The sequence below is a fragment of the Myripristis murdjan genome, chromosome 23, assembly GCF_902150065.1.
Source record: "Myripristis murdjan chromosome 23, fMyrMur1.1, whole genome shotgun sequence".
Lineage (NCBI taxonomy): Eukaryota > Metazoa > Chordata > Actinopteri > Holocentriformes > Holocentridae > Myripristis > Myripristis murdjan.
The window spans coordinates 8,803,467-8,825,892 of record NC_044002.1 but is presented as its reverse complement, the minus strand read 5'-3'; the positions used below and the strand labels follow the sequence as shown (position 1 = coordinate 8,825,892).

Genomic DNA, 22,426 nt, shown 5'->3' with positions numbered 1-22,426 from the left:
CACAGGTAGGCTTAATCTTGTTACTTAGCTAATCTGAGGTGTCTGTCTGCAAATAGGACTGGTTCAAAGCTCAAAGTTTCAGAAACCAACACACACTACTGACAGAGTGGCCTAATTATTAAACACTTCAGTATGTAGGCATTAGGCTCGGCTCTTAATTCTTAACTGATTGCACCTGAACCCCCTGAATGAAATACATGCACTCAACGTCTGTAGATGTTTTTTGTAAAATAAAATTGCCTTTGGATTCTGTTTCCCACATTTTAATCAGTCAGTCAGTCAAATTCCTGCTCTTTTTTACCCACCACCTTCTCTTGGTAGTGTTAGATTCGTCTTTAATTCAACATCTCAGTAAATTATTCAGTGGCAGCAGTATACATAAACTGAGACTCAGCTGAGAGCATGGCGCACAGTCCCAGAATGAAGGAACAAGACCAAAAACTCACTGTCTCACACACACAAACAAGTATTATATGCACACAGGCGCTCACAAGGGCATACACACAGACACATACACAGTCCCTCTCAGAGATGGACACAGAGAGCACAGAGACGGACGCTGCTACCGGTGTGTCCCTGCCTTGTGACCACTTAAATATTCATTTCAGCTGCTTATCAAGTATCAACCAGCTAGCCAGCCTGTCAACCCCCCCCCCTCCTCCTTCCGCTCTGAATCAACATCTCTCCTTGTCTGGCTGCTCTGTCTCCACTGGGCCAACTCTTCTTCTCCCCTTCTTCCCATTTCAGCAATAAAATCAATACTCCAATGAATAATATGTTGTTGTTCAGCTGTCTAACACAGTAAATTGCATGGACAATAATTAGGCCAGAGTACACACACATATCATCCTCATTAATATCACCCTGATCAACAGCAAAGGGCAGATGGTATCAGGTTAACACACTGTCATCGTTACTTTTCATCTCTACTCTCCAGGCCGCGCCCATTATCCCAGTCAGCCAGCCACGGCTCACCGGACCAAATCCGGTCTCCATAAAGAGATTAGGACTAGCTTCTGGCTGCACAGAAGTCAGCCTGCCTGACAAACACAGACACTGGCTCCTCTCTTGCCTAGATGTGGACAAAGATCATCTGTGTTTTGGCAAATCAACCACTCAAATGGGAAAGTATTGCCCATCTTCTGATGGATAACACATGTCTAATACCACCTGGAAAACACTGTCTGTCTGTGGCCACCACTCTCCTTCTCTGCTGTCGAAACTTTGATCTCATGCATTCATAACATCCAGAATTGACTACTGCAACCGCACTCTTTATGGTACATCATCCAAAGTCCTAAATGAACTCCAGTACATCGAGAAGTGTGCTGCTCACCCGCTTCCATGACCATATCATCCCGGTCCTCCAGAACCTCCACTGGCACACATCTCACCAGCCTGCTCCACCACCACACTCAATCCTGCAACGCCAGCCTCCTGTCTACCACTCAGGACCAGGAGCGACAGGGCCTTCTCCATAGCTACCCCGACTTCACTGATCTGTCCAAAACACTAACCAAAACCTACCTTTACAAAACTGCTTTTATTGTGTAATTAAAGTTGTGTGTTATGTGTTCTTGATGTGTTGCTTTTCATCACTTTAAATTATGAAAAGCATTTTTGTTTTATATAATATGTTTTCCACCTGCAGTTTTGTCTAAGGCAAAGATGGCATAAGCATAAGGTCTTTTAAGGCTCAAAAAAAAAAAAAAAAAAAATCAGCTTTTCTCAAAAAAATCATCACAAGGAGGATCTAAGGACAGAGGATGTTGTAAAGCCATTTGAGGCAAATTTTGTAATTTGTGATACTGGGCTACACAAATAAAATTGATTTGACTTGATTTGCCAAAAAGTACAGTTTAGCCATCCTTAACAGTACTTTGGTCTTCTGGTTTGAGGGTAATCTGGTCTGAATCTGAAAAGATATTTTCAACAGTACGCTGAATCTCACAGTTGTTCCATTAACCACAACACACTGAGAGGAGGCACTTAGTGATGATGTTCTCTAGCTCCCGGGAATAATGGCCAAGTTAGACCTTTCTGCGTTTCCTGCTCTCTGATGTGCACCCGTGGCGCAGCCTGATGACACGCATGCCAAAATAGGCGGAGACTGGTGGAAGATGGGCAGAGTGAGTCAGACTGACAACCACCATGCACCAGAAACCAAAAACCTTTGCACCAGAAAGAAAGAGAGAGAGAGAGAGAGAGACAGACAGACAGACAGAGAGAGAGGGAGAGAGAGACAGACAGACAGACAGAGAGAGAGGGAAAGAGAGAGAGAGAGAGAGACAGAGACAGAGAGAGAGAGAGAGAGAGAGAGAGAGAGAGAGAGAGAGAGGAAAGAAAGAAAGAAAGAAAGAAAGAAAGAAAGAAAGAAAGAAAGAAAGAAAGAAAGAAAGAAAGAAAGAAAGGGTCATCAGAGCCTCCTTCTGAGATTTAGGAATGCAGTTCTTGGAAAGAAAAGGCCTGACATATTACCACATTCTTCTCTGACAATGCTGTACATCTGACCTGGGAGCAGGCTTTGCTCCACAACTAAAACAGAGAGTGTAAGCTGTAATTAGGTCTCTAAATCCTTCGCTCTCCATTCACGATAAATGGCAGAGTGCAATGAGGCTGCCGTAGAGTCTGAGAAACCTTTTGAAAGACATTATTCCTAAATGGATACAGAGGCACTTGATTCAATTAGAGAACCACTGGGAAAACAAAAACTGTGTTGTCTTCAAGTGGCCATTTAGAGTAACAAAATGCTGCTTGTAACACACATCAAGAAAATCTAACAAATGAGACTTAACGGCCAAAGGATTTCTAAAGCCAACATCCAGTAAGCATCTTCATTTTCATTAATGGGCTTTTTCATGGAGGTGGTCAATTAACTACTTTTTAAAATAGGTCTGTTTACTACAAGCTCATCAAAAGTAATTTAATTTTGTTGATGTTTACATTTAACTGACAATAGATTGTCAGAGTTGATTCTGTCATGCGTTTATTCCTTTTATTGCATCCCTAATAGAAAACAGCACTACTGTAATGAGCAGAGACTGACTCCCCACAGTATGTTGGCACTGTTAAATCAAATGGGAAACACATAACCTACTTATTTGGCCATTACATTCTCTTACAATGCATTGTTTGTAAGGAAACTGTGTCTTTGAGGCTTCCTTTTAAGAATACCTGGAATCGCCTACTATCTTCACACGCTAAACATGAGGTTGGTGAATCAGCCTGCTGGCAAATGGCCTTCTCTACTGTGCAAGCCTGATCTGAGAAGCAGAAAGTGTGAACCATTTGCAACATCTGCCAGCCACCATGCATGTGTTTCCATGTGTGTTTCCTGTGCAACAAGCAGAAAAGATTCACATTTAACAGCCAAATCAGCAGTGGCTCTGCCAACAGCATTTACACATACCAGCAAAGTCACTTATTCTACTAACACCAAAAAGTCAGAGTCCCAGACCTGGGACAGGAGATGAATCTGTGCTGTTGAGTATTACATTGGGATGTCAAAGGTGTACATCACCCCAGCTCAAAATTTAAAAGCGAGACTGATACCTCAGTAGAGTACAATGAATTATACACAATGTGCCATAATGTATCAAATATCTGCCTTGTCCTACTCCTAAACCAGTAAAACATTTTTGGCATAAAAAGTCCATTCATTAAAAGAACAGTGCACCCAAAATCCAAAAAGGACATTTTCCACTTACTCCAAGAGCAATTTATCCATCCACATGGTTTCTGTGTGATTTGGTGAGGTTTTCTGTCCTCAGTTTTTCTTGGCACCCGGTTCCAATGGGGTTGGATGGGTACTCTTTTCTGTAGCTCAAACTGTCAAAAATTGCTATGTTAAAAGCTGAACAGTTTTTGCTATTGAGTGTTTACAGCCTTCAAGGGCAGAGAGTTTCATTGGGTCCCACTGCCTGCCAAGAGTACTGGCAAACTGGATCTATATCTCCCTGAAGAAGAACGAATTAGAGGCAGATAAATGCAGTTTGCTTTTGTTCTTTCTGTAAATAGTTTGCAAAAATCTGTACTTGCATTTGACAAATTAAACAAAAAATACTGGTCATGACTGAAGTATTCTTAGTGGGAGCATCACTGTGAAGCCTAGAATTTCGTAACTAAAAAGACTGTGTCATCCTCTTTAAACTCACTTCTATCGTCAAGAGAGATTACTTCAATGACTTTCTCACCCACACATACGCACATGTGCACAGCCACACACACAAGCACATCCAAACTCAAACACCCACAGGCCTTTAGACGACCACGCAGGAGCAAAGAGGCTACTGTCAAAGTAAAATGGGCTTGTATTGGCACAGAAGGCCCAAGAGTCCTGTAATATTTATGACCCTGTGGAGACAGAGAAAAGGTTAGAGTGAAGGAGAGAACAATTCAAGACCCGGTTACACAACAACAGAGGATGCCAGGGCCTGTAGGGTCCCTGGCCAAATGTCTTTGTCTCACAAACTCCTTCACATACACATGCAGGTACTTCACTACCAAACACCAATGAGATGCCCACAGCTGGACACTCAAATCATGACTCATGCCACAACAGCCTCCCCAGCAGCAGTGAGCAATCACACCAAGCTGAGTTCATCACTATCACTGAGGCACAATAACAGGCACTCGCTGCAGGATGGAGGGAATCAGGCCCAAACAAAAGAATTAAGTCAAGAGATTGTAAACGCATTAGCAGAGATGGACCTATTCCTCACATGAACAGACTTGCAATAAACACTAAACTCCCAGCTATGGGTAAAGATATGGATAACGTTTATATGCAGCATACATTGAGGAGCACATTCCCAATACTGAGCTGCAGCTCTTTTTGCTTTAACCTCTGTTAGACATTATGTATGAATTGTTGAGTTATGGCCAAAAACCTGTCCTGCTCACAGCGACCTTGACCACTTTTGATCACCAGATTCTGTCCAGTGCATCCTTGAGTCCAAGTGGACATTTGTGCCAAATATAATGAAATTCCCTCCTAGCATTGTTCAGATATCACATTCATAAGTATGGGACGGACATGACCTTGTCCTTTGACAACCAAAATCTAGTCTAGCAGTTCATTGTTGAATCCAGTTGGACATTTGTGCGAAATTTGAAGATATTCCCGATGTGGATGTTCCCACTCCACCCCATCTACATGATGCACTACATCCGTGCCGGTGTATGGCTGTGTCGGTCCCTCTGCCGGTCAATCTATTAGGCACACTGCCATGAAATTCAGTGAACCGAGTCATTCTCCATGTAGGATGAACCCCTTAAACTTTGGTGACCTCATGACATTTCCTCTTAGGTGAAAAGGTCAACTTTGAAAACACAATATATCATGAAACCATGAATCATTAATGGGTTGCTACACTATTTGCTGAGTACATGCACTCCCCCAAGGAAGAATCCTCTTGATTGAACCATTCATGCCTCCCATAAGATAAAACCAGTCTACACTAATGACCTCATAACCTTTCTTATACACCACACTCAAACCAAAACATGCACACCCACTCTCCTAATGCTTGCATTTCCCCAACATCCCACCAGCCAGTGGGGCATCACCACTGGATTGTTTTTACAACCAATGCGTCATCTGTATTAAAATAATATGAAATGTTAAAGCCACCAATAGCAGGCAGATAAATGGGTACTGGACTAAAAAGCTGCACATGCACCACCAGCTGCAGGAAGGAGAGCAAGAGGAGGAGCAAAGTAAGCTAGGCCTGTGTCAGCTCCCCTATGATGTCCTGGCTTAACCCCAAACTGGCCCTCACATACCACCCTGGCTGTAAGCCTAATCTCCCATGTCTCCGACTCATTCCATGAGACAATAGCAATAATCCTTCAAATCTTCAGGGGCCATTCTCTGTAAATTTGCCTATCAACTCAGCTCAGCTTTGCATTTCTGCACTGCTCAAAATCTCAGTTTCCCAGGGCTGCAGGATGTGAGTTAGGCTCCCAGCAAGGATAGAGATCTGTGAGATTGTTCTGATCTGGTGACCATCAGATTCTCATTCACACTCAGTCTCAGTCTAATCTAACCATGGCAATATTAGGAAAAGAAAAGGCACAGGTCATTTTGAGGTTCAAATAAACTCTTGCTATATGGACTTTGATTGCTTTAAGAGAGTACTGCTGTGTTCAGACATGAGGTAGCTAGCTGTAGAGGAAAGGCATAATGGGCTGTTTCCATCTATTCAGCAAGTGTCTGTGTGTGTGCGTGCTGTGTATGAGGGTGGGAAATTATCGCCAGCCACCAGCCAAATCGTTGTACTGTTTTGCTGTGGCTGCTAAGTTACTCTTCCAGACACTCTGGCAGGTAGCCACAAAAGACAAACTCTCTTTCAGAGGAACCGATTAAAGAGACAGCTCGTGAGCGATTGAGTATACTAATGCTGAGATGATTAATCAATTCATTGTTTGGCCAACTGACAGAAAACTCATCAACTATGATTTTCAACTGCTGTAGTCATTATTTGAGCAAAAATCCCCCAAATCTGCTGATTACAGCTTCACTGAGATCACTGAGATGCTAAGATTGTCTTACTTTATTCCATACTTATCATTATAAAATGAATACTTGGGTTTTTCTGGCTTCTAGTCAGACTAAGGAAGCAATATGAAAACCACTTTTGGCTCTGTTAACTTTCCATGAGCATTTGTCATTATTTTTGATACTTTATGGACCAAATGATGAATTAATTCATTGAAAAGATAACTGATAGTTTAGTCAACAATGAAAATACTCAAGAGTTGTTGCAGCACTTAAGTATATATATCTATCTGTGTATGTATAGGCTATGTGTATATGTATTCATAACAAGCCCTTCCTGTGTCTGGCCCTGGGCCAGGGTCCTGCCGATATCCGAACCTGTTGGTAATGTAGAGAACACACACCCCGTTATCAACTCACCCCAGGAGCTACCTGAGCCAGCCTTGTGTCAAGCACCTCATCGATACACTCTCACATCAGGCACACTCAGAAAACACACACAATGACAACTAATCAATTTCACTAAATATTCCCAGACCCATCTTTATGCATGACAAGTCAGACACACACATTAAGCAAATACAAACAGAATGTAAAAGTCCTCCTAAAACACAAGACAGATAAAAAAAAAAAAAAAGGCCCTCTAAACTATCTTCATATTTCATGTATGCCTCAGTGCACTTGTCTTGGCCAGAGGAGGAACAGCCATCTCTGACTGCTGAGTCAATGAACTGTATAAATAAAATGCCTCATGTCACGCTGCAGCACCCAGTGACAGGCTCTTCCTCGTCACAGAACTGGCTGGAAGTGTGTCCTCTGCAACAGTTCAGTGTGGCTTTCTCATAAGTTAAACTGACATGTTGACACACACAACACAAACTGTGGCTATGTAAGCACACCTCTAGTGTCTGACTGATTTCGCAAGCAATAGATAGCATCTCTAACCGAGGAAAGAGGCTGCAGGTGAGCAGAGAACTAGATTTAGCCTGTTTTCTCCTGCATCTGCATCTATGAACTGGAATATATTCTGTGATGCTGCTTTGGCATGCTGACATCAGCACTGATGCTACCGTGACATCACCTCACAAAACAGAGCAGGATTGGTTGGCTGTCAGGCAGGTCAGCCCCTGCAACCGATGCCAGACCAATCAGGCCAGGACAAAGGGGATCAGATGACGGGCCTTCAGACGGATGACATCACTACTCTCCTGGTCATTTCCTGCCATTGGTGACACTAATGCCGCTGAGGGCATGCACACTCACGTGCCTAAAACACTTGTGCAGTGGCTACACACACGCAGCAGCAGGAGACATGCACAATCACAATTCAGCCTGTGTCGTAGGACAATGAAGGACATGACACCCATAGGCTGTGTGTTGTAGGCAATGCAAAGCCTGGCTGTGGCACTGACTGAGAGAATGAAGGACAAAGCAGTCTTCAGCACCATTTATCGTTGCGTTGCAAATGAATAACTAATCAGAGTGAAGGGCATCTCATCATAAAGGACTTTTAAAAACGAACGTTTCACACAATGACTTCTGTGCCTCCCTTTCTAAAAATACAAACCAGTCCAACTGCATATTTATGAACTTTTCAAAGCCTGGTGGATCTGTGCGTGGAATATGACATTGCGGCTTTTCTCTTGTATCCTGTCTGTAATGAGAGAAGGATATCCACCTTTAAATCATCACCATTCAAAGTCTTTGTTGTAAATGGTTGATGGTGTAAATGCTATCACTTCTAGGTCATCAGTGGCTTCACATATGAGAGGAATACAGTGCTGTTTCAACTTCTCCCCCTAGAATAGAACAAGGAAGCAGTCTGCCAAAAGTCCCTCCAGGCACAGTGGGAAGGAATAAATAATAAAAGTGAAGTGGGTAGAGCCAAATGCTGCCCATAACAACAGGATGTCGAGAAGTAAATGGATCTCACCTCAACAAGCAGAACTGCTGTAAATGGATTCCAGACCTATGGCTGATCATTAAATGTATATCTGCAGGTAAGTTATCACACTGAACACTAACAAAATGAATCAAGCTTTGATGTGACAGGAGGAAGGCTAACATGCTGTCTGATGAGGTTAATTAAGGTGCCAGTTAAGCAGATTTTTTTTTTTTTTTTTTTTTTTAAGGAGGCTGTATTGGATGGAGGATTTTTTTTAGGTGCAGGTGGACTAGGTGAATTTTAACAGCGCTAGAGGCAGTAGGATGGCCTAGTGGTGAAGACACTAAATAATAAACCGGGTTAAAGCCCTGTGTACGCAAACTGGCACCCGGCTAAATTGTCCTTGAGCAAGTCCATGCTGACCCTGAACTCTGGCCTCCCTATACCATCACAGTATTATTTTTAAGTCAACATTTAGTTACCTCACCACAGGATGTGTACGGACTAAACCAGGGTGTTTACTGAGTGGCGTTGGAGGACAGAATGCCTTTACGGGAGGGCTGAGATTGTTGATTTAAACAATGAGATTCAATGAGTCGACTGGTAAAACCAGCCAACACCAAGAACCGAGGGATTAGCCCTTCACTAGCTAGCCCTGGTGTTAGCAAGTTAGCTGACAAGCCACGTCAGGTCAGTTTGGGGTTTCCAAGGCGAGTCAACAACATGAAACACAGCTGACAGCCAGGAGGGACGCCAGGCTAACTCGCTTAGCCGAAAGAGAAAACGTTTTCCTCCCTGCCCGGCTAACAGTAACGTCACATTAGCTTTTCGCCTGACATGTACTTGTAGGTTTTGACAGTAACGTTAGCCAGCTAATGTCTGCCTGACAGCTGAATCCCTCCGTCGTCATTTCCCCCTCTCTCCCCGTCAGGTAACGTTAGCCACCGAGCAGGACTGACCTAGAGAGATGCTTCAGGATCTGCTTCTTGATGAGCCCAGCCATGGCCGCACAAATCTGATATCCAAGCCGGTTGTCTGGCTGGCTAGCTAGCTAGCTAGCGCGCTTGCTAGCCTTTTCCCCCACTCGAGTTATCAACACACTGTTCAAATTCTCATCTCTGTGTCAGTCTTCATTGTAATGGTTAATGTCTGGCCGGGTTGTCGCTTCGTTCCCTCGGAGATTACGGGGCGGGAGAGAGACAGCATTCCAGACATCCGACAGACAGTTGGCCACGGAGATAAAAGATACAGGCCATTGAACATGCAGACGCACTGGCAGCTCTGAAGCCGTCCAGCTCACTGCAATAACACACCAACACCTGGAAAGCGCGGCGGAGGACAAGGGTGTGTTGTCACGGCGTCTGGGCGGGGTCACATGCTGCATTCACGGTCTGTTCGTGAGCTCAGACTTCCCACTTCTGACGTCGTAGTGATGCGCTCTCGTCCTACTGTTTACTCATTTCTAATTTTAAATGAATTAATAAAATTGTGCATTTTGTGTTCCCCCGTAATAATCCCCTTATTTGGCATTACTTGCCACACATTCCCAGTACATTTCAATTCTAACTTCAAATATTTTTCTCCAAATGCGAATTCAAATGGCTCAAGTTCATAGTTAATTCACTACAAGTTTTAAAAACGTAAATCTGTGTAAATGTATGTACAACACTCGTTGTGCCCGGCAGCGTAGTCTGTCTCATGTAATGGTTTATAATTTGGGAGTTATTATTATATACTTGATTTTTTTTTTTTTTTTTCTTTGTCTACTTTACGTTGTTTGGTTGTTAATCGCATTTAGAGTATGTGATGTTGGTTCGTACATGTTCGCTTGGATTTTCGGAAATTTCACTTGCACCTGAAGGCAGCAGCATTTCCATATAATAAGAGAAAATGAGATGCTTTCCATGAATAAGATTCCCAACTAGAACTATAAGAATATTCTGCTGATACCTGGGGATATTGCTAATTGAGTCTACCATCAGCCTAAGTATAGTAAGGCAAATATAACCCCCCTAGCTAGTTATATAAACTCAGTGGCCACTTTATCAGATCCACCTGTCCAGTCTAATGCAGTTCAGGTCAACAGCTCTGCCATAAATTCTACTTTTATCATGTTTATCATGTTCAGTATTGTTGACATTGTGGAGAATGTGTCAGTTTAATTCTGTGTTTATTACTGAGGTTATAGTTTGCAGAGATCTTTTACTAGACTACATTATACTGAGAGGCGTTTCTAAAAAAAAATTCTCCTCTCTATTTATATATATATATGAGGGGGACAGAATAGTAGAAACAGCTCTTAATAAAACGAGGTCCAGTACAACAGCAGCACTAACAATGAGCTCAATGCCAAACACAGAATTGAATGAACACCGCTATTACTGTGATAAAAAACCTGAGCATTATAGGCATCAGCAAAGGAAACTTTATGGCACAGCAGTTGTATTGGATTGCATTGGATTGTGCACGAGCACATAATAAAGTGGCCACTGAATGTGTACGCCCATATAGGGATGTTGTAGTTATTTTATAATGATTTGCCTTTGTGGATCTTTTTGTAAGTCTTTATTGTCTCCTAGCCCAACAGCGTTATCAGTGTTTGAGGTCAACATAAACGCTCTTTTAGTGACATCTAGTGTTTAAATAGCGCACTTAACTGTTCCTCCCCCCTTATTTTTTTAATTCTCAGAATGCAAAGTAAGGTTTTTTGCATGCAGTGATAATTTCATTTTCGGTGTAGCACGACAACAGTTTTTCAGGTTTGAGTGTTAGGAGGCAAGCCAACTGAAACCAAAATGAAATTCCTCGAGGAAAAAATGAATCAGAGTAAAATAAATCAACACTGTACATGAACACTCTACAAATGCAGAATCAAAAGATCCCTATAATACTATAAGAATATTATACTGATACCACAGGGAATTAAAGCAAGTATGATAAGGAACCACTGGAACATTCTCAATTCCTACAGAAATATTAGAGTAATTTGTCAAGGGTAGATTGTAGGGATAATCAGGCACAGATGAACACTTAAGTGAATGGGACATTATGTACATTCATTTTCTCAGGAAATTTTACAGCCACAATTATGGTGGCATAGGCTATTGGTATTTAAAAAAAAAAAAATGCAGAAAAAACAATTTTGACTCGCTCTAAGAAAAAGTCATGGAAAAGCCGTGACTCCAGCTGAGGTTTTTGGTTAACCCTGAGCATGCAAGGAGAGCTGAGACCAGCTGAATGGAAAGATGTATGAGGAGTACAGAGACTGCTGCCACGTATGAAGGGCGGAGCGAAAAACTTGAGGAAAGAGCAGCCCATCCCTTCCTCACTCTAATGTCCCAGTATGAAGAGTCTGCAGTAAGCTTGCATCACTCAGTTTCACCAGCACTCAAACACGATCACACCAACAGATCAGCAATAAAAGTGATCCAGAAGCTTGAAATTGTCCTTGAGTTGTTCAATGCATGGTGTTAATTCTCCTTCCCAGTTTGGAGTACTGGGAAGGATTTGTGCGTAAATAGATCAAAACTGTCGAGAGTCTCTGGAGCTGAGCGTATTACAAAGACCCTCACGGATGCTCTGGAGTCTTATGCAACAAACAGGCAACTTTTGCATCGCCACAGCCCCTGGGACAGTGTATAGAAGAAGTCACTCATTTAGGCTAGACCCATGCAGACCCTGTGGGTTGAACATGGGACTGCCCCCATCCGCATACCTAAACGCAAAGAGCTCCAGGAAAGACACGACGCGCTCACTGATACGCTGCTGGTATAGTGGGCCTGGACTGGAAACAACTCTCCATCCACGACTACAGTCAGAGAGCACCGGCACACACATCTCCGAGAGCATCCACCGACATGACAGCGAAAAACCGAAACAAGAGCAGCTCCGGCGAGAAGGGCCAAGCATCCAGCCAGGATGACGCGTCGAAGAAAAGCCAGAAGAGCAGCAGCAACGGAGTGACTGGCCCCGGATCCCAGGGGCCACGGTCAGGGAGCTGCCTCAAGTTTCTGGTGTCCGCTCTGTGTTACATTGCATTAGCAGGCGCCGTGGGGTTTGGTGCCTTTTATGTACAGCAACAAATTGAGGAGCTTCGCCTCATCGGTGCCAAAAATGAAGAGAGCGCACGGCAGAACGCAGAGCTGGGGAGCAAAATGGACAGTGTCATTCAACAGGTAGGCAACGATGAGAAACAATCAATGGGGTAAACTGCCTCATTCAGCTCTAATAGTAAAGGCATGGGACGTTTTAGGCCAGGGGTTTCCAAACTTTTTTCTCGCCCACCTTTGGAAAGAGACATAAGGACACGAAATTTATACATCTCTGTCTCTTGTTGTTGCATTATGGCTATATGAAATTATATAACTGTCCATGTAGTTAGTGTGCACTGAGGGTGGGGGGTGTAGAGGGGTGGGGGTGGGTGATACGCACAATACTGGAGCAATGAAACCTCCATGAAATCTACGTTTAAATCATCCGTCCGTGGACCCCCAGTGCAAAGCTGGACAGGACAGATAAGGATGGGCTGACACTGTCAGTCACCCAAATTTTGAACATTTCAGCAGTCTGCCATTGAGAAGGGTCCCCTCCCCCTCTTTGAAAAGTGTGATGAGTTGGCACAACAAAGGTATAGTGATATTCAATCTCCAGTCTCTTGCAGAAATGGGGACTAATAACAATCAGTAATTATGTTTTGTAAGTCATTATCATTTTTTGCATTGATTGCATAGAAAAATCGCACTGTAGGATGACTATCAGAATTAAGCCTTTACCTTATGTATTTTCATTTATTCATTTAGTCAATCCATTTTTATGCTGCCCTTCCTCATTCATGTAATCACGCACCTATTCACTCTGCAGTACACAGTGTACAACCAGTCTAAACTGGTTGTAGGAGTAGGAGTAGTCCTTTCAAACACTTACCAAGTTAGCACTGATTGAGTGATGACTTAACTGAGTGCCCTCAAGCAATTTTGTAGGTGTGTGGCTTACTTTTTTTTATATGCATCATTTTCTCAACCAGTTGAGAAACTTATAAAACTAAAGTTCAGGCTCAATTTTTGTGAAGAACAGCCATCAAATTTCAATATAATAACAATAATAAAATAAAATGCAGGACATGATATATTTGTCGCACAACAACATGCAGGAAGACATTAGTCTGTCATATGATAAAGTGGATGAAGAATAAGAAATTCAGAAATGTATTCTGATGACTTTTCCTCTGTTGTCCAGGTGGAGTCTCTCAAGAGTGTTGTGGATGGACTGGACTCAGCACTGGGTGTCACACGGGTGGAGCTGGAGGGGGCAACCGCCCGGCTAAAGAGGGGTGAGGTGGAGACACGGAGGGTGGAGGAGGCCCTCCAAAAGCTCCAGAACGACCTACTCAGGGATCTTTCAAAGGGCATTGCAGAGGTGAAGGAGGCTCGTGAGAGGGACTTCTCCTCCCTGGAGAAAACAGTAGAGGAGCGCCTGGCTGAGCTGAGCCACTCAATCGCAGCCAGCGTAGCAGAGTTCACTGAAGCTCAGGGGGAGGCGCAGGGCCAGCTAGCTGATCTCAAGGCTCGTCTGGGTGACATGGAAGACCCAGCGCTGATCAAACAGGAACTCTCTGCCATTGTTGAAACTGTGGCTGAAATCAGCACAGCCAAGCAGGCTGCCGATGCCTCAGCTGATTCCCTCAGGGAGCAGATAGGCACAGTGAGGGCAGAGCTCCAGACCCGCAACCAGGAAGTGGCCTCACTATCTCAAGAAGTTGAGGCAGTGAGGACACTGGTGCAAGAAACGGTCGGGAGCCTGAGGCAGTCAGTGTCAACAGCAGAGGCTAATGTTCAGGCTCTGAAGGACAAAGCCCTGACACTGGAGGGTGGAGTCGAACAGGCCAATGAGGCCGTTCGTAATGTGGAGAAAGAAGTGAATGCTGCAGCTGCTCAGGCCCAGAAAAGGTCAGACGACCTTGAGATCAGAGTTAAAGCATCAGAGGACACTGGAGAGTCACTGGCAGCATCAGTAACAGACATCACCTCCAAGGTGGAGTCGCTGCTGGCCAAATATGACTCCCATGAGAGCACCCTCGCTTCCCAGGGTCAGGCAGTGGAGAAGGCCAAGACTGGATTGGAGCAGGAGCTAGCAGCACTGAGGAGAAGCTTGGAGGAGTACCAGTCCAACATGGCTACCGATGGTGAGGGCCAGGCCAAGCTAACTTCCAGAGACTCCGGCCTGGATGAGCAGGTGGAGGACCTGGAGAAGAGGCTCGCTGCTCTGGAAGACGGTATTAAGGCAGGCAGTGAGACGCCAAAGCAGCTGGAAAGCTTAAGAAGCATGGTGACTAGCTTGGAGGGCAAAGCAGCCAAGATGGAAGGCCATGAGAAAGCTATTTCTGACCTTCAGAAGGCTCTGCAGCAGACCACGCAGTCACTAGCATCTTTATCCAAAGCCCCGGGCACTCAGAAAAAGTAGGAGCGCTGAGTTAGCAACGTGACGCCACGATTACTCAAACATCCTGTTGCCTTACATGGACAATAATCAATCTGAAAAGGTGACCATTACCCACTCTCCCCATTTTCACGGAGACTCCAAAGAAGAATTACTGTTTAGAAAGTGATGTTTGATGTCATGATGTTGCACTCTTTATGTAGGTAGTAAGAGAAGAGGAATAGTAGAGATTGGGTTGGGTTAAGCAAGAAGGGCAGAGCTGGACTGCTGTTATGTGAATTCAAATCAAAACTCATACTGCACTGTAGTTTCTTTTGTTTTTTCTAATGTTATTGTTGTGTTAGTCTTCATTTAAGTTTCTGTGCCAATGCTGTTTCTTGAAACTCAAATGCAATAAGCTCATTTTTGAGCATGTCATGGTTTACTCACTGCATTTTTTTGTTTTGTTTTGTTTTTTACAAAAATAAAAAGTCTGACAACCCAATGCTGTGTTGGTGTGTGTGCATATGAAAAGTTTTTCTTGCAGCTCCTCTATCATGTGATGTTTTTTATGTAAACAAGAGGGAAAAAATAGTTTCCCCTCTAAATTACACGAACAAATTAAGTTACCAGGACTTCATATTTAAGAAGTTCACTTCCTGAAATAGTGACAATAAGTGGCAAAATTTGAAAACCATGAAAAACAGCAGGATGTCAGTGAAATAAGATAAGATTTGTTTTCTGGGTTAAGCAACACTGTTGTTTAATCTATTGTGGGATTTAGGATTGATAAGCATGATACACCCAGGGGCTCATTTAATAATTTTGAACCCCAATATTAGAGTCAACCACACTCCATAATCCATATTTCAGTCAGTGTACAACAACTCATATTTCCTGAAGGCATTCAAGCATAATCAAACTTAAAATAGTTCAAATTTAGTGCCTCTCACACAAAGCTCAGTGTGTTAACAACAGTCAGTATTTGAGCACTGTAAATGCACTGTGATAGACAGACCACACAACACCTTGTGCTGTAATCTGTAAGAACTAATTACCCATTACACATGTAGGCTCTTATCGCTGTGCAGAGTTAAGTGAATGAGTTTCTACCTCACTATACAATCTGCTCCATAATGTCAGACTGTAATTCCAAACATGTCGGCTCAGCTCTGTCATCTGCAGTGAGCGGTGACTAGTCATGGTAAAAGATGGATAACATATAATTTTCTCTTCGAATGGTTTATGCGTGTCAGGTGATGACACAGCTCTCCTCCAGGTGTTCTCCTCTCAGCAGTGTGCGTCTCTACAACACCTGAGGCTGTGTTTGAGTGGCTAAAGCACCAGAGCAAACAATAATATAATCCTCTTTGTTAAAGGCACATATTTGAATGCTTATGAACACTTTAGACTGCCATAGATAAGAGCATGTTAACACTAAGTATTTCTGGTAAAAAAAAAAAAAAAAAAAATGTATACACTGGGATTTCCGTCTTTCCATCACCCGCATTATAATAAAGCAAAACTGAGGCATGACAGGAGCTTTTTGTCTTGGATGCAAGTGAAGCAGTTAAAAGTAGAAAGCTACAGTGCATTTACTCCAACTTAGATATTTAAGAAAGAAGAAACTTAGGAACCTGGTGATATTACAAAGTCATGTAGAAGAGGGTTCAATCAGTAAGGATTTTTGAAGGTCGGTAATGGACAGTGTTAGTTTTAACACCAGAATTTTATTATGTTATTACCATGGTAGAAAAGCCTCTGCATAGAGCTGAATGAAATGGCAAAATACATATTGCAATTGATTTTGGATACTGATATATGATTTGTGATTTTAGTAAGAAGGATCATTTTGGTGTCATAATTTCAAATTTTCACAGAAAAAAAAATATTAAATTGAAAATAATGTTATTTTTACTGAGGTGTTTACCAAACAAACACACTATCTTACATCTGTAAAATATGGTTGGTAGGCCAGGTTATCTTTGTAGCACCATAATACTTTATTTACATTTTGTCACATGTATCTTTATCTAAAAAATTGCAGCTCCTGCAATTTGGACACAGTGGTCACAGTGTGATTTTGATATTTCATTTAGTTGGTCAGCCCTACCTCTGAAAAAGCATGTAAAAAAAATATGGGACACAAATTCGCCCATGAAACCCAGAATGATAGAATGTATATTTTAATGAAAGGCCAACATCAGCCTAACAGGGGAGCAAACAGATCCAACACAGCCAAAAATGGATCAGGACGTGTCACTATGATTGATGCCATTTCTTTAAATGCACATTCCATTATTGTTGAGCAGGAACAGGAGCCGACAGAGGCAACAATTTGAAGAATACTGATGTTGTCAGCTTCCTTAGCCAAAGGCGCAATTCCAAAATAGACCTAAATGTTTTAAAAGTTGACGAACTAGATGGTGGTTTGTTTACATGCTCTCTTTGTTCATATTCCCAGTGGGAGTTATAAAGTACCCCACCCAGATTAGGGCCTGAAGGCTCTGCAGACATTCAGAGTGGTAACCCAAGATTCATATTCATTAAACTGGCAACATAAGGTTTATTTGGGGGGTGGGGGGGGTGGGGGGGGGGTGGGGGTGAGGGGGGGGTGGGGGGGGGGACACTCCAACAGCAGTATGACAGTGTACCAGAGTCACTGAGCAAAACAAAAAAGTTTCATCAGTCTCCACTTAGTTCAGTTTGTGAAAAAGCTTTGCTCACATTGGCCTGTAAAATCGACTCTCCAACATCAGATATATCAGCTATTTCACTAACTTGTTTAGCTGTAACACCCAGATCCCCCTCCACAGCATTGAGGTTAGCCAGTGTCTGTCTAAGCTCAGCCACGTCTTGCTCTCTTTTTGTCAGATCCTCTGCTAATCGCCCTATTCGAAGCGTCAGGTCTGACAGCTGGGGATCAAACGCCCCAAAGTCTCGCTTGATGGCAGCGACCTTTGGCTTAAGGTCACCTGCGAAGGTCACTGTCCTGATGAGGCGGGCTCGGCCGCGCTCCAGCTCCCTCAGCTGGTCTGAGATCTGCTTGTCAGCGGTGGCCAGCTCAGGGATGCGCCGGCGCAGCTGCTCTATGGCCTGGGCGTTGCGTTCGGACGAAGCCCGGAGGTTGGAGACTCGGTCGATGCTGCTGGCCAGGACCTCTCCGATGCGTTTGACCATGCTGCGCTCAGCCTGGGCGGTCTTGTCTTCCAGCTCTTCCACCTGAGCCAGCAGAGACTCCACCTCAGACTGCAAGCCGTCCATCCTCCGCACATCCGTCCTTACTGACGCCACCTAGCAAATAATTGTAGACAGGAGGTAGGGGAGCAGAGGGTAAGAAATCGCTTGAACCGCAGTGGTACAAAGCGTTTTGGCACTTCTTTGGCACTGGAACTTGGATTATTTCCATTACACTTCAAGTTGAATTTTTCAGTCCCTGCCACCATGTTTAAATTCATGTTGAAGTACAAGGATTTTGTTGGTGGCCGTTAAACATTTGAAGAAGCTAAATGGAGAAAAATACTGCACTGTGTGGCAATGACTCAGTCAAAGGTCTTTTTGTCAGAGGATAAGATTCAATATGAGGTTAAGGTGAGGAGAAGAAACGAGGGTCTTTGGGAAAATGTTGCTGGATTTGATGGAACTGGAATAGGAGCATGATCCTGACCAACGTGCATAAAAGTGAAGAAACAGCAGGACTCTCAAGACTAGACGATCTCAACAGCAGGAGTGGACAGAAATGTCAGTCACCTTGTCTGGTCGTCACAGTAGAAAAAATAAATAGAATCCAACTAAACGAACTGGAACCTAACTAGATCTACCTCCAGGTCCTGCTTGCTCCTATGTGGACGAGTTCAGTGCAGTGGAAAGGGGCCCTTAAATGAGGTTGCAAAAGACAAAAACATACCATCCCCAGACAGGACATTTCAAATGATATTCTGCTTTTTGATACATAAGAAGTGAAGAAAGAGAAGCAAAACAAACAAACAAACGTTTCATGAGAGGCATGGCGCAAGTCTTGTGAACAGCTGTTTTATTTTATGTATATTTTGTACCAGCAAAAGAAAGTGAACCACTTTTGAAATCTTCTATGCTGTGCTCAGATACAGTGGCGTGGTTAGGTCCTCTGCCTTTGAGCTTACATGTGGGACAGGCCCGGGATCAAAACCCTGCCAGAACTTTCTTTCCGACTGTGCCTCCCTCCCTGCTTTCCTACTCTCTATAAAAATACCACAAACGGACGCCGCACCTTTGCTTTCAACATGAAAAAAAAATGTTCCATGAGAATGACGAAGCATCTGACAGAACAGACCTTGGTGCCGACGTCCTTGGTGATGGAGGAGGTGCGTTCTTCGATCTGTCCCACGGCGTCTCTTAACGCTGCCAGGCTGGTCTGGAGCTGATCTTGTTTCTCGGTCAGCCCTGAGGCCCACTCTTGCAGCTGCCGCAGGTCCCGCTCCAAACCCTCCAGCCGAGGCCTCAGAGCCCCCCGCTGATCGCCGACACCCTCCAGCATCACCTGGACACGCTCACACTGAAACAGGACACACACAGAGCAAGAGCTTCTCATTTGTTCATGCAGAAGTGTTAAGGGTAGGCTAATGATAGGAACTACACATTACAAGACATAACAGGAAGGTCTGAGATAACTTTAGCCTGCTGAAAATATTCATACATGGTTTTCTTTATGAAGAAACATAGTAGAGATAATGGATAATACATAAATGAGAGAAACCATTTTCCTCAAAAGGTGATTTTATAAAAAATCTTGTTTATTGCAATGCACTTGATGAGTGAAACCCAAATAGTGACCATTAAATCAAATGAACACTCCACTAAAACACTATTTAGAGTGTATCACAGTGTATAAAAGCTATTCCACTTTCTCAGTATTGACATGGCAATAATTCAGTGAAATGTACAGTGGACAAATAGTTATACAGTTATATTTGGCAGAACTGGTGCAGAGACAACAATGCAAATGACCATGATTGATTTCTTATGGAGAGAGAGTTATGAGGCAATTTTTCCTGAAAACTGCAACTAATTTTTTTTTTTGTATGTATCAATATGGGGCACCCTGTCAGCTCCGGTGGTAGGGCGCATACCGCCTTGTCAAAGGCTGAGTCCTTACCGCAGCCTGGCGTTCCTGTCACTCTCTACTGTTAAATCAAAGTAGAAATTCCAAAAAGAAACAATGTAAGTCTACATTAACCAAACTATTAACATATTTTACTGCTTCCTTAATCTGCCCGTACTTATATAATATAGTGCCTGTATGCCTGAATTTCAGGGACTGCTACATTCAAATAAATGGTCACAATTTTATGACATCAGACTGAGATACACATTATACAAAACATTAATACTGAAGTTCAGCGGCCTTTTTGAGCTAATGGAAGGACAGGGCCACTCCTTTCCTTTGGTTGACCGAAAACACTACATCATGCAGTGAGGTCATCATCAGGAGGAGGCTGAAATGGCTCATCCTCCTCATACGGTTCCCACTCCTCCTCCTCTGTCTCTTCTGCCTCCACAGTGCCAGCCTCCTCCTGGCCGTCCTCCCCATCGCCCCTCAACACCATGGTGAGTTCACGGATGGCCTCTTTAACCACTGACAGCTCATTCTTCATCTTGAGGATGCTGTTTTGAGCCTGGAGCGTGTCCAGCTCCTGCCTGATATCAATGATCTCATTGAGCACTTTCAGCATGCTGTCCTCCGTCCCAAACACCTGCAGCGTAACCTCCTCCAGCCTCTTCTCCGCCCCGCTCAGATCTCCTCCCAGCCTCAGGATGGAGCGCACCGCCTCCTCCACCTCTGGCAGGTGCGTCTCACACTCCTGCGCCTTGGGAATGTGCTCCTGAAGCTGGGAGTTGAGCTCGGCCTCCTTGCGGGCCAGGCTGTCCACCTGCTCCTGCAGCTTGTGGATCTGCTTGGTGTTCCAGTCCAGCTGCTCCTGCGCCCGCTTGACGTCATCACCCTCAGTGCGCTCCAGGGCGCGGGCATTCCTCTTGGTGCTGTCCTCCAGCTCCTCCAGCCTCTCGACAACTGACCGGACTCTCCGTTCAGCCTCGTTCACCTTCTCAGTGGCACCGGTGTGAGCCTCACGTGACTCGGCCTTCAGGGCGGCCAGGTCAGAGGTGAGGGCGGCCAGGCGTTCCTGCCACGTCTCCGTCACGTTGAGGAAGTGGGCGTTGACCGTCTGCAGGTCCCGGGAGGCGGAGTTCTCGTCGGCCTGCATTGCCATGACAGCAGTGTGGAGGGTGGAGATGTCCTGTTGGAGCCTCGTTGCCAAGGAGACAGTGGAGAGCGCCTCCTGGAGGTCGTCCTCAGAGGCGGCAAGCTGCAGCCGCAACACAAAACAGGAGGGCTGTTTCTGTGGGAGCTCTACGGTCCTCAGCACTCATATACAACATACAGGAGGAGCAGCTCATGCATACACAAAGGGAGGGTCTATTATTCAAGTTAACTTTAAAAATGTTTTAAGTGTAGAGAGAAAACTCACAGTGTTTGACACAATCTGATTTCTTAACCTACCTAATCTACCCAATATTACCTTACCTTTTCACCTTAACTCTGAAACCAATCCTAATGAGAAATAACCCTACAACTGAAAACAAACCAATGTCTCCTGTCCAAAGTGGTGCTAAAAGTAGTTTTCACAACGTGTGTACCCCACCCCCCCACACCTTCACACTGAACACACACACACTTCAAGCCCCCACCTCCTCCTAAGCAGATCATGGAAACCAGGCGGCTCCAGTACAAATCAAACCTACCTTTTTAGAAACTTGAAGAACTTCCTCCTCCATGTTGAACACAGTCGCTGTCTTCCCATGTAGAAGTTTGTACTTTTCCTCTATTTGGGAAAATCGTTCATTCTGTTGAAGCACGACCCTGAAACACAGAAACCCAGTGTGTGATCAATGATACAATTTGATGAGAAGAAATAAAGAGGAAATGGACTCTGATGTCAGTCTTGTTCGCTGCTTACCATGTTAGAGCCCCACATGCAGCCAGCGATAATAAGCATATTATGCTTTTGAGGTCCAGGGCTGATCCGCTGTTTCCTGCTGCTCTTTTCGCTTTCTGCGCTTCATCTTTGCCATTTGCGGGCGACGTTTCCGACAGTTCCTCACTTTGTTTTGGAGACTGAGTCTTCTTCCTCTGCTTTACTTCATTAGGCATTTTAACACAGTGAAACGCTCAGTTTGGCTACTTCCACTGTGAGGGAATTCAACAGGCCAAGCAGGATAAAATAGCTAGCTATATGCGACGTTGCAGAGTAATAAAACAGAAATTTCCTTAACAAAGAAATTCATAATGCAGGCTGCCAAACTGGAAATAAATAAATAACGACTAAGTTACGCATATGAGCTGCTGTAAGGCCGGCTGTCCCAACAGTCTCCTCTACCCTGCTCCTTGGAAAAATGTGCCCTTCAGGTGTTCCTTGTAAGTTCGTAAATACGAACATCAAGTGCTTTTGGACAGAAAATGGCAAAGTGGGCCATGTCGAAGTAAAGTTTTGTGGTGCTTGTTGTTCTGTTCAACAAGTCATTTACTGGAGAACTACTATGTGCTCCAGTGAAGCTACACTGATTACTTAATGAATTTATTGGCCAAATGG

General features: G+C 44.0%; 3 protein-coding genes across 7 annotated transcripts in view; 1 reads left to right on the top strand and 2 right to left on the bottom strand.

The window, feature by feature from the left end:
- The window catches only part of bltp3b (bridge-like lipid transfer protein family member 3B), a 35,594-nt gene extending 25,876 nt beyond the window's left edge, over positions 1–9,718 (bottom strand). For all 3 annotated transcript variants that reach the window (XM_030045570.1, XM_030045571.1, XM_030045573.1), the window contains exon 1: positions 9,344–9,718. In XM_030045570.1, coding sequence (XP_029901430.1) covers positions 9,344–9,387 — 44 coding nt within the window. In that variant the 5' untranslated portion in view covers positions 9,388–9,718. The remainder of the gene's footprint in view (positions 1–9,343) is intronic.
- A 2,342-nt stretch (positions 9,719–12,060) lies between these two features.
- On the top strand, positions 12,061–15,295 carry ckap4 (cytoskeleton associated protein 4). The gene is made up of 2 exons (XM_030045392.1): positions 12,061–12,559; positions 13,620–15,295. Exons 1-2 carry the CDS (start codon positions 12,242–12,244, stop codon positions 14,841–14,843), a joined length of 1,542 nt encoding a protein of 513 aa, XP_029901252.1. The 5' UTR covers positions 12,061–12,241; the 3' UTR covers positions 14,844–15,295.
- A 1,673-nt stretch (positions 15,296–16,968) lies between these two features.
- Positions 16,969–22,228, bottom strand: ikbip (IKBKB interacting protein). Of its 3 annotated transcripts, XM_030045334.1 has the most exons (5): positions 21,794–22,228; positions 21,579–21,696; positions 19,111–19,332; positions 17,438–18,092; positions 16,969–17,372 (listed from the first exon to the last, which is right to left on the bottom strand). In XM_030045334.1, the coding sequence occupies exons 1-4, from the start codon at positions 21,985–21,987 to the stop codon at positions 17,484–17,486; spliced, it is 1,143 nt and encodes a 380-aa protein (XP_029901194.1). In that variant the 5' UTR covers positions 21,988–22,228; the 3' UTR covers positions 16,969–17,372; positions 17,438–17,483. The 3 variants fall into 3 exon arrangements, with proteins under 3 accessions (XP_029901194.1, XP_029901193.1, XP_029901192.1); XM_030045333.1 differs by having other exon boundaries at positions 16,969–18,092; XM_030045332.1 differs by lacking the exons at positions 16,969–17,372; positions 17,438–18,092; positions 19,111–19,332 and adding an exon at positions 19,550–21,142.
- Positions 22,229–22,426: the final 198 nt, after the last annotated feature.